Here is a 10,677-nt window from a genome sequence, read left to right as displayed (position 1 = left end):
ACTATTACTCTGTTTTAATTAAGTTTGGATTTTGACAATATAATGAGTTTATGAATTATTATTTTTGTTTTAATTACTGATGAAGAGTTTTGACTATCTTTTGATTTCATCAGTTTTGAGTAATATAATATTTTTGAAGATTATGAAATGCTGCGTATTTTTGAATAACTTGTTCCTTTGATGTGTCTATTTTAAGGCTTAGCGTAGGTGGGGTGTCTTTTCGACACTGCTCCTGCGTTGCCGGTTATGGATCCGGGATTCGGATCGTGACAGCAAAATTGCTACACAAATTCAACCTTCTTTATTGGAGAAAGAACCCATATATTTTATTAACACATTCAAATCTCTATACTTTTAATACTCAATTGTTAACTCTATACTTTTAATACTTAATTGTTAATTCCTTGATCTATTTTGTGGATGTGGTAATTGTAATGTAAAGAATTGAGCATAGCTTAAAAGTAGGAAAAATAAAATAAAAAATCAATGGTAAAAGTTGGTATAAAGCCAAATAATATGTTAAAGAATGTTCCTCAAGCAAAAAAATCTTCACAAACACTAACTTGTCCCATCAACATCCCAACTAGTCATCTCAAATAATGCCAACTTCTTAAGCATTGTTGTCCATGATTGATATAACTTTTCCAATCAACATTGTTTATTAACACCTTTTTAATATGAGACACATTATCCTAGTCTCAACAAATTTAATACAAACACAATATTTAAGGTGGCATGAACCAAGTATTAAATATGAATACCATGATAGAATTATAGACCAATTGAAAACTATAAAATTTTTATATATCAAGTCCAAAAGTTGGTGAACTAGGGTCATGTTGAAATTTTAAAGGATAATAGTATGTACTTAATTAGTAGTTAATCGTCAACATAGCAAGGATGGTAAAAGAGACATCTAATAAATGTTACAAAATGATAAATGTTTGATGAATGGAGTTGATATGAAAAGTTATGTTGTCAATCCATTTTTGTTTTTGAACTTTATGAATAAGGTTATTAAAACCTTGTCTTGAATTTATTTTTCATATTTTTTTATTACATCACATCTTTTAAATTATACTATTTAGTTTTATATCCAATTATTGTTTTGAAATCAGGAGATATTTATGTGAAAGTAAAATTTAATATTTAAAAAAAAATTAGTTGAATTCTAAAATATATCATTTGAATATTAGGGGGCATATCTTTTCTTGAAACTTAAAATATTATTTTTCACCCTCAATAAAGCATAAGAAAGCGATGTCTAACTCTCAATCTTCTTTTTTATCCCTAAAATTATCTTTGCCACATCTAACAAACCCTAGAAAGTTGTTATTTGTTTTGTTTTGGATAATTTGTGAGGTGTGAATTATTATTTTTTTTGTTAGATTATATTTTATATTAATTGAGTTGTATTGAATTATTTGTAATATGTGAGCAAATATTTTATTTTAAGGTGTGGATATATTTATGGAGTTGTGTTGAGAATTATGTTTAATAATAATATATCAATTGTTTTTTGTTTTTTATTTGAGAACTCAACCTAGAATTAGACTATTCGTTATTGACTTCTACTTTTAAATGTTGATTATGAGATACTAAAATTGGTGAATATATATTCGTGTTTCTAGGTGATTATTATGTTTTTTTTTCATTGTAGTATATTGCCTGTCATGTAAATTGAGAGTTCAAATCAAAATTAAATGACTCATTCTCGGCTCGTATCATTAATGGTTGATTAACAGATTTTTTAATTGAAAGACACATGTTTATGTCAAGTCCAATACCTATTTTTTGTTAAAATGGGTTAGCACAATAAATACATATAATTTCAAAACAAACAATAATTTACTTTGTCTTAGATACAATGAATAAAATAATTATATTTTTTTTATTATATAATCAACCTGTTATTTAGAATTTCAAATAAAATTAATAAGAGTAGTTGTTGTAAAATTAGGCGGCGGCCCTACTTTTAATTTTACCCTTTTTACCATTTTATTCATGGCGATGTCACATGTTACATATATAATGGACATAATACGGACTTTCTAGCAAACAAATATGGTAGAGAAAATCTCCTTAAATATATATAAAAAACAAGAGATTGTTAATATCTTCCCGATCTCCCACGCACGAAGAACAACAATGTGAATTCTAGTTCCATTTGGTGTCCTGGGATGGTTTTCTTGAAACTAAACTCTATTACAATAAAAACGCATAGGAAAACTCTTTTCTTATTAAATCTTCTTAATAATACAAAACCTTTTTTTGTGTTAATACTATTATTGAACTTCTTGGACCGATCATAAAACTTCATTAGCATATAACCAACTAGAGGATCACTGGTCTATCTACTCCTTTGGTTTTCTTGGACTTTGCCTTCTTCTCACCAGAAACCTAGACACACTGCTTCATTTTTTGTGGGAACTTATAAATTAGTGCTAGAATAGAATTCCAGGAAATGATGTCGTTGTTAAATTACATTCCTTACTTTCTCTCACGTTCATAGTGGAGATTGCGTTAGGAGAGGTTTCCATATATTAACTCATGAACAAGCTCTCTCAAGTATAGGCCTTTTACACCTGAATCTGATAGCAATATCTTTTGTGATACTGTACCGTTATGAAAATCTCTGTAATGTGGAAATTTCTATTACTGTTATTTATCTTGTTCTCATTTACTTAAATACGATGAGCACTAAAAAAATATTATTTTAACTTATTTTAATATAAAAATATTTTAAAAAATAACCCTAATCACAATTTTAAATATATTTTTTTTATCCACAAGCCAAGCATGGGTTTCTCCTAGATGTTCGTTGTAAAAAATTGATAGAATAGGGGCATAGGGTGATTTTCGCCTTTGGGCTTTGGCTTCTCCAATAAACTATTTTAGTTGGGTCTTCTTGATTTTCTATTCTTTATTAATGCATAATTGAAAGACGGAGAAAAAAGTCTCTTTATTTAATTTTTTAACAAAAGTTGTATTTGATTTAAGTTGAGAATATAAAAAACTAAAGAAACCTTTTTATTTGGATTAATATGATTATCACAACGAAAATATTTTTGTTCATTCAATGTTAGTAATAAGTAAGAGATTATATTTTCAAAGACTCGTTTGTTTGTATAAAATTTACAATGTTTAATACATATATAAAAAATATAGTGGCGGTAGAGCTACTAATATATATTGTGATGATGAGTTGAGAGCTGAGGCGACGGTGGAGTAATGGGATGATGTGAATGATAAGGGTGGTGGTGTAAATTATGGTGACGAGGTAATAATAGAAAGATGATAATAATTGGGGTGGAATATTTTGATGATATTTTGAATATATTAATATGTATACACTATCTAAAGAAAATAAATTAAGTTTAAATATTAGCTATAAAATATTTTATTTTAACTAATCGTCATGTAAATATTTTATAAAAAACAAATACATGAAAATAGAAAATAAAAATTACAAACATCCCCTGAAGAATGTATGATCCTTCTTGCTTGATTTTTTTTTTTGAGGATCTATTTATTCACTTATTTTGCAGTTTTATTCCCACCAACTATTTTCAAATTTTTCCCTATCTTGGTTCAAATATTTTTGGTTGGCGAGGCAACATGCCGGCGATACTCTGCTAGAGCCCAAATGGGGAAGATACTCCTATACGCAGAATAATGTAACATGCAATTCCTCATAAAAACTCCCCCGATTTCCTGTCACGAAGAAGCAGTATTATTATTCAATCGGTGGTAAACGTAGGATATAACGAGCTAAAAAGAATGATAATTGACAAACAACAATTCTTTGTCTCTTATTCCCCGAAAATCTCATCATAAATCTTCTTTTATGAGTGATTATTTCAAGGATTTTCTTAAACGGCGAGCAGCTTCTCTTGTTCTTCTCTCTCTCTCTCTCTCTCTCTCTTTTTCTTATGATTTCTTTTCTTTGTGTGCAGAGCAATAAGTCAATTACCTGCTGGGGAAAATCACCAAGTTCTGTTTGAGAATTAATCAATAACTTGGCAGCACGATGAAGGGGTGCAGGGTCTCTGTCCGCCTATTGGAAAAGGAGCTTGAAATCATGGATTTTGATGGGGAAAAAGGAGCAGAAGTGCATTACATTATATATAGGAAGAGATAGACTATTAATCTTTAAATTATAAATTAATTAATCTGACCTGACCACCGTGAATTAAACCCATCATAGCCATTGCAGTTTGCACCAGGTTTGAGTGGTTAAGAGGTACATATTCCTGCGTCAACATGCACCAGTATACTTTCTTAGCTTTAGAAAGTTGAAGGAGGATATCCCATTGATACCATGGGAGATGGAATGAGAAGGTCCACGCACACAAAATGTTATTGCATAAATGATTTCTTTACAAATCTTTAACATGGTATTACCTTCTTAGGGCATGAAAGGTAACTCTCGCCCCATCCACCATCATCTCTCTGTGATCCAAGTAGAAAATCAACTCCTTTTCGAACAGCCAGGCAATTGGAGTAAGTCTTTCCAGCAGCTGCTAGCCCTCCCAGAGCAAAACATGTACCATAGATAAAGCATATTCCCCAATTTCCATACCTGTAGTAATTCTTGCTATATTTAGTCATTTCCCTGACAATTTTCTGCAAACTGTACATCAACCTTTAAAATAATGTAGCAACTGTTTTAAATGGATCATACCATGAGCCATCAGGCTTTTGCAACTCTTCAATGAACTTGACACCATTTATGATGGAATTTTGGATCTCTTTTGTCCTGTGGCCAGGGTATAACTTCTTAAATAGGACTAATGCCTGTATTGTTGATGATGTGCATTCAACATACCTGGATCGCTGTTTTATTAGTCTTCAACAAGTTTTTCGACATTCCTAATGGAGGTGCTCAATAAGTGATCTTGCTTAACTATTTGAAGTAAAATGGTTCAAGAATCTTACTCGTGCTCAACTACAAGATCCTCTAGGAACTCCACAGGATTGAGCCACTAATTGAACAGCAGAGACGTCACAGTTGAAATACCATATTCCAAGTCAAGTCTTGAAGGAAAACATACAGAATTTAAGCTTAACATTTCGAGTTTAGTTCGATGACTTGAAGAACTTACCTCCAACCATAATCCAGACCCTGCCGGCTCCCAAGCAGATACCCCACCATTTTTACTCTGCATAAAATCGAGCTGATTGTTACTTCGTGAATACCGTGTTCTAGAAAGGAGCAAATCCAAGGAAATACCAAGGAATGTTGATGAGTTTTAGGTACACAAAGGTCACCATTTGAATGCAACTAATCCTCACCTGAAGAGAAAGTAAAATATTAACAGAATCGAAAAGCTTCTGAGGTTCCATTTTTTCACCTACAATTTCCGGAGGCATTGTTGAAAAAAGGAGGCAACACTGCAGAACATGCAAATCACAAAGTATGTTGCGATGGTAAATGTTCAAGGAAAAAGCTCAACTTGTTATAGTATTGCTTACAGCAGAAAACTAGAACAGACCTTCATGCTTTCTGCAGTGCAATCAGACACTTGCCAGCCATGATCTTTGTCAGAGAAAGTCCACGATCCTTTAGAGATATGGCGAAACATCCTTCTGAAGTCTCCGGGAGGATTCTCAGTGACCTTCAAGATTTGATGTGGGATGAGAAAAGCAGAATGCCAAAACATAACTAACTACAAGAAACACGCTTGAGAGGAAGAAACAATTTCAGGATATGAAATTTGGAAACCTGAGAGTTCTTTATGAAGCTATGACCCTCCTTAAGTGCAGGTCCTGTTTCATCTGAGAGGTTGCTGGCAATCAAAGCTTGAAGGGCAAGACTGGTATCCCACACTTGACTACCAAAACTCTAAAATGAATATGAAAAGGAAAAAATCATACTCCATCGGCATCTCTTACTTCTGGTTTGCAAATCTAAAGTCTATGACTAAATAAGCATAAACTCGAGTTTATGAGAATTCTTCTTGTTTTTGTTGTTAACATAAACCAGTGAATGGAAAGACGACGTGAACCGTTTAGGTAACATTTTTATGATAGAAGTTTACCGACCTGCATCTTTATTCCATCTTCTCCAAGCCACACATAATCCTTGATCCGAGCAAGATGCCTCCTAAAATAATCCCCATTGGGATCTTCAACCCAGCAAGCCAGCATATCTAATGGCTGTTCAAGTTCAGTGGTACAAATGTCCAAAAATTAAAGAACATGTGTAATAGGCAAATATTTTACTGTACTGGTTTTCTTTTTTTGCTATTGTTCTGCATGTGTGTTACCTTTTCGATACATCCTATGGTAATGTATCTACTGCTCTCATCTTCATAATGGATGTGATCCATTGTTATGTTGAGAGCCTTCTCTCTCAATTTGTTGAAGGGCCACCGAGTAAGAAGGGGCTCGCCAAAAGTATAAATAGCATCCCAAAACAATATTTGAATCGAAGTATGTGGATAATAGTTATCCTCCTGAAGAAACAAAACAGATTTTGACGAAAATGAAATGTTTTCAGATCATTTTCTGAAGAACAGCTGCTAAAAGTCAACTGACCTTTGCACATAAATGGCGGACTCTCCTCCAATTGAGTTTCTCATAAGGTTCATTGTAGATTTCTTCCCTAATTTGTAAGATGAGAGGTGTGATTGGACCAACAAACCTCTTCCCATACAAGTACGCCATCGGCAAGTAAGTGAGCCGACAGTAGTCCAGCAAATTTCCTGCATTTATGAAATGCATGATTGGAATGGCAGAGCTAAAAGCAGGCTTTACACAAGCAACTAAATTCAAGTTAAGGACAGAATTCTAGAAACTATGAAGTTGGCAGCTCGAGTATTTGCAATTTCCATCAATCATATGCTAAAATTATTGAAGGATTTCATAATGTTTATATATAAGTTTCATGCTTCAATAACTTCATAAAACAAAATGCAAACCTGGATGAATGGGAGATGTAGATGGCAAGAACCAAAATTCTGGGGGCATTGGATTGCATCCAGCCCACTCATACACACCAAGTATCTACAACACGGGAAAATCAAACAATTAGAAACAAAATTATCATATAGAAGCAACATGAAAAGAATCATGTAGATAAAGATTTCTTTCGTTCTTTTATTAGACAGGAAACATTCTACTAATGATACCAACCAGCAACCAATAACTAGTTTAACAGTATGAAATTTAATTGAATTGTGTTGTATCATATGTTGTACCGCAAGCCAAGTCTTTCCCCAAGAGCTTATGGCAATTGCACTACCATGATCAAGAATCCACTTCCTTGCTCTTTCACATGCTTTGTCTTTGCCACCATCACGTCCTTCTCCAAGCATGCGCATACAGATGTAGTTCAGGACTGTACAGAACATGGTGCTGTGACCCTCTATGTGTAATCCCCACCCACCATCTTCATTCTACAAGATAAAATGCAGCACATTAGCACTCTGATACTGGTAAATCCTTAAAGCCAAGACGAGAAAGAGAAAAAAAAATCAAAATTAGTTTGATAAAGCTATTCCTTTTGTCATCCTTGTAATTAACAAATATACTCTACCTGATGACAGTATATGTAACGTAGGATTTCTTTTTTATGCTCTGCAGAGAAGATAGCATTAAGATGTCCTGTAATATACAGAGAAAAAACCTGCATTGAGGGGGGAAAAAGGTTGCCGTTAGAAACTGAACGCACAAAATATCTGAATTATAGTTTGCCAATTTGTGACAACTGAGTAAACACGCTTCCAAATTCATTCTGATGCTACTCGTGAAAGCAGAGTTAAACAGCAACATGGCCTGAAGAGTACAAGATTTTGTTTTTTTTTTTACGTTCTAATCACCAGTTCTTCAGATCAAGCTATGAATCATATGAAATGAAAAAATTCAAATAAAATCTTTTCAGATTTCAACTCTTTCAATCAATTTAAATCAAGGCAAGAAATCTATACAATCAAGCATTTGAACCTGTCAGAAGGATTTCAAGACTGGGATTACATGCGCTTGAAAGCCTGTCTTAAATTCAGCAAGGGTAAATTACAATAACTTCGCAGAGTTATAGTAAAATCATACTAGTTACACGAAAGTTTGAAGATTTAAAAAAAAAAATGTTACAAAAATCCAGAAGTACTAGCCCAAAAGTCAAAAGGTCTTTGCCATGGTCTCCCAATTTCTTTCATAATTTAGTATACTATTATTTTTTTTATTATTTTTTTTTGTTGACATCAATTTATTAGGTATGCGCTCAGTATTGTTTAAATATTATTAGTTACTTATGGATGGCACGCGAGTCGCAATCATCCCATCTCAGTGCCTAATATGGTTTCGTTTGTGTAACATGCTTCGATTTCTTTACGGGAAAAAACACAGTTCTGGCTACATTTGTAGCCAAATGATCACAAGAAAAATGCTATGTTGCCAATTCTAGGTGGTGATGAAACTTCTGGCTAATATTTTTTGCTAGGTAAAATGATGGCAGGGATTGAGAGCAATAACCAGGGGAGGGAAATAGAACATTGGGCCAGAATTTTCAGCACACCAATGGCCATCGCTAGCCTGCAAGGCTGAAAACAAATGAACACTCCTCCTCAAAGCACTTGTTGCTTTTTCATAGGAAATGTCTTCACCATCCTCAATCCTGACTCGAGGAATTCTTTGCTTGAATTTTTTCTCCCTTAGAAACTGCGTTTTATTAAATAAAAGTAAGTGACTGAAAAGGTAATAAATTATGCACCAAAATTTATCATCAGAGTATTTGAACACTCTCCATGTGTCCTATTTCTTGAAATAGCCAAACATAGAAACATATACATATATATCAAAATTTCTTATCAGATTATTTGAACAAGTGTTCAAATAATCTGATGAGAAATTTTGAGAAACATATACATATATATCAAAATTTCTCATCAGATTATTTGAACGAGTGTTCAAATAATCTCGTTCAAATAATCTGATGAGAAATTTTAGTGTATATATATAAGAAACATATTCTGTGAATTTGTGTGTGTGTGTGTGTGATATAAGAAACATATTCTGTGAATTTGTGTGTGTGTATATATACCTGGAATTTCCAAAGGAGATCGGAGCTGGGCTTGACCTCGTTGCGGTTTCTCCAGAAATTTTGGCGAGCCTCTTCAACCTCAGCTCGCTCTTCAAGGGTGCCAGCATCAGGATCAAACTCCCATATTTGCCTCCCCAAAAAGTTATTTGTGCTGTATATGTGTGGATCATTGCCACCCTCTGCAATCTTAATCCTCCACATGACACTGCTTCAGTCTCTTCGTGGATCATTGCCACCCTCTGCAATCTTAAGCCTCCACATGACACTGCTTCAGTCTCTTCAGTTTCTTGAGTATCAAAAAATCACTTATCTTCTATTTCAGCAATGGCTAGCAATTGAAATTATAAAATGCACTGTATATAAAGCGAAAAATGAAGCCTCAGTCTCGGCAAAATTTGATTAGATAAAGATATTTCTTGACTTGTGCAGTGTACTCCCAGCAGAAGAGCCAAGGACGCAGTACCTTATTTTACTTGCTTTCTAATATGTAATTTTCAAAATATTTTTTTACCAAATTGGTTTTTTTATTTATTTTTTTTATAATTGTATATGCTAATATTAAAAGTAAAAAAATATTTTGATATATTTATAATTAAAAACATTCTACAAAAACAGTATACACAATGTTTTATCAAACACACTTAGTGTGTAGTAATTTATCTTAAATAAAAAAAATGAGTAAATTGAGATGAGTAAATGAGACAAAACAAGAAATAATGATGAAATTATGTTTAACAATGATGTGTAAAATAATGTGAATATTTATAGATTCTATTTAATTTATGAGGAATAAAACATAACAAAATAATATAAACTGATGTGTAAAACAATATGTATTATCATCAAGTTTGTAATGTTTGAAACACTTATTATTTTAATTTTAATTTATAATAAGCATTAATTTTTTAACTAACTCCAAATAGTAATTTCTCTACTCATCAAGAGTATATTAAGAAAGAATTTTTCATCATCATATAAAATAAAAACAATTCATTGCTAGAAAGACAATATAATTAAATTATCATTTACTTAATCATTAAATATTTTAAATAATTTTAATAATAAATAAGGAAGTAAATCAATTGCAGATCAAATAAAATATTTGCACCACTATAAAAATAAAATCTAACATAGTTGAATACAAGCTAATAATTTTAAGGTGAGTAGATTAACATAATTATATTTTTAAAAATTAAATTATTGATATGTGTATGTATGTGATAAAAACATATTTGAAGATGAGTAAATTAAAATAAACATTAAATATCTAGACTTGAAACTGAGCACTAGGTTTGGAAGCAAGCTCAATTAAAAAAAAAAAAATCAACACGTCTTAAATTTTAAACATTAATTGTCCGAGTACAATCAAAATTAGTTTTTTACTTTATTTTCATTTTAAATAGAAGATATAAAAACACTCTACTCGACATTATAAACTCAAATGTAACTTTGAGTCCTCCACAACAACTTTCTTTGACATTCTAATCAACATATAATACTTGAAAACAACTTTGTTTTATGTCTTGGTTTATGTTTTTTTATGCTGCAAATATAGTTATTTGGTTTTACCAAATAATTTTCCGACATGTTTAGTAAAGATCACTTTTGACTTAAATAAGAACAAAACATTTTAG

At 32.0% G+C, this 10,677-nt stretch overlaps 1 protein-coding gene across 2 annotated transcripts; it reads right to left on the bottom strand.

The window, feature by feature from the left end:
- Positions 1-3,480: 3,480 nt before the first annotated feature.
- On the bottom strand, positions 3,481-9,475 carry LOC105132608 (lupeol synthase-like). 2 transcript variants are annotated; one of them, XM_011036188.1, is made up of 19 exons: positions 9,321-9,475; positions 9,044-9,264; positions 8,476-8,661; positions 7,541-7,630; positions 7,203-7,400; positions 6,924-7,008; positions 6,541-6,707; positions 6,270-6,458; positions 6,046-6,159; positions 5,726-5,845; positions 5,496-5,618; positions 5,296-5,394; positions 5,106-5,162; positions 4,939-4,985; positions 4,685-4,828; positions 4,405-4,582; positions 4,179-4,253; positions 3,974-4,057; positions 3,481-3,714 (listed from the first exon to the last, which is right to left on the bottom strand). In XM_011036188.1, the coding sequence occupies exons 2-19, from the start codon at positions 9,242-9,244 to the stop codon at positions 3,592-3,594; spliced, it is 2,280 nt and encodes a 759-aa protein (XP_011034490.1). In that variant the 5' UTR covers positions 9,245-9,264; positions 9,321-9,475; the 3' UTR covers positions 3,481-3,591. The 2 variants fall into 2 exon arrangements, with proteins under 2 accessions (XP_011034490.1, XP_011034491.1); XM_011036189.1 differs by lacking the exon at positions 5,296-5,394.
- Between the last annotated feature and the right edge of the window lie 1,202 nt (positions 9,476-10,677).

This window comes from Populus euphratica, unplaced genomic scaffold (assembly GCF_000495115.2).
Source record: "Populus euphratica unplaced genomic scaffold, PopEup_1.0 scaffold87.1, whole genome shotgun sequence".
NCBI lineage: Eukaryota > Viridiplantae > Streptophyta > Magnoliopsida > Malpighiales > Salicaceae > Populus > Populus euphratica.
This window is presented reverse-complemented; position numbering and strand designations above follow the sequence as displayed.

Coding starts and splice junctions, on each gene's coding strand:
- LOC105132608 (XM_011036188.1), bottom strand. CDS start 9,244: ATGTGGAGGATTAAGATTGCAGAGGGTGGCAATGATCCACACATATAC. Junction 8,662..9,043: donor ATCTCCTTTGGAAATTCCAG/GTATATATACAC, acceptor AATAAAACGCAG/TTTCTAAGGGAGAAAAAATT. Junction 4,986..5,105: donor GGTCTGGATTATGGTTGGAG/GTAAGTTCTTCA, acceptor CTGTTCAATTAG/TGGCTCAATCCTGTGGAGTT.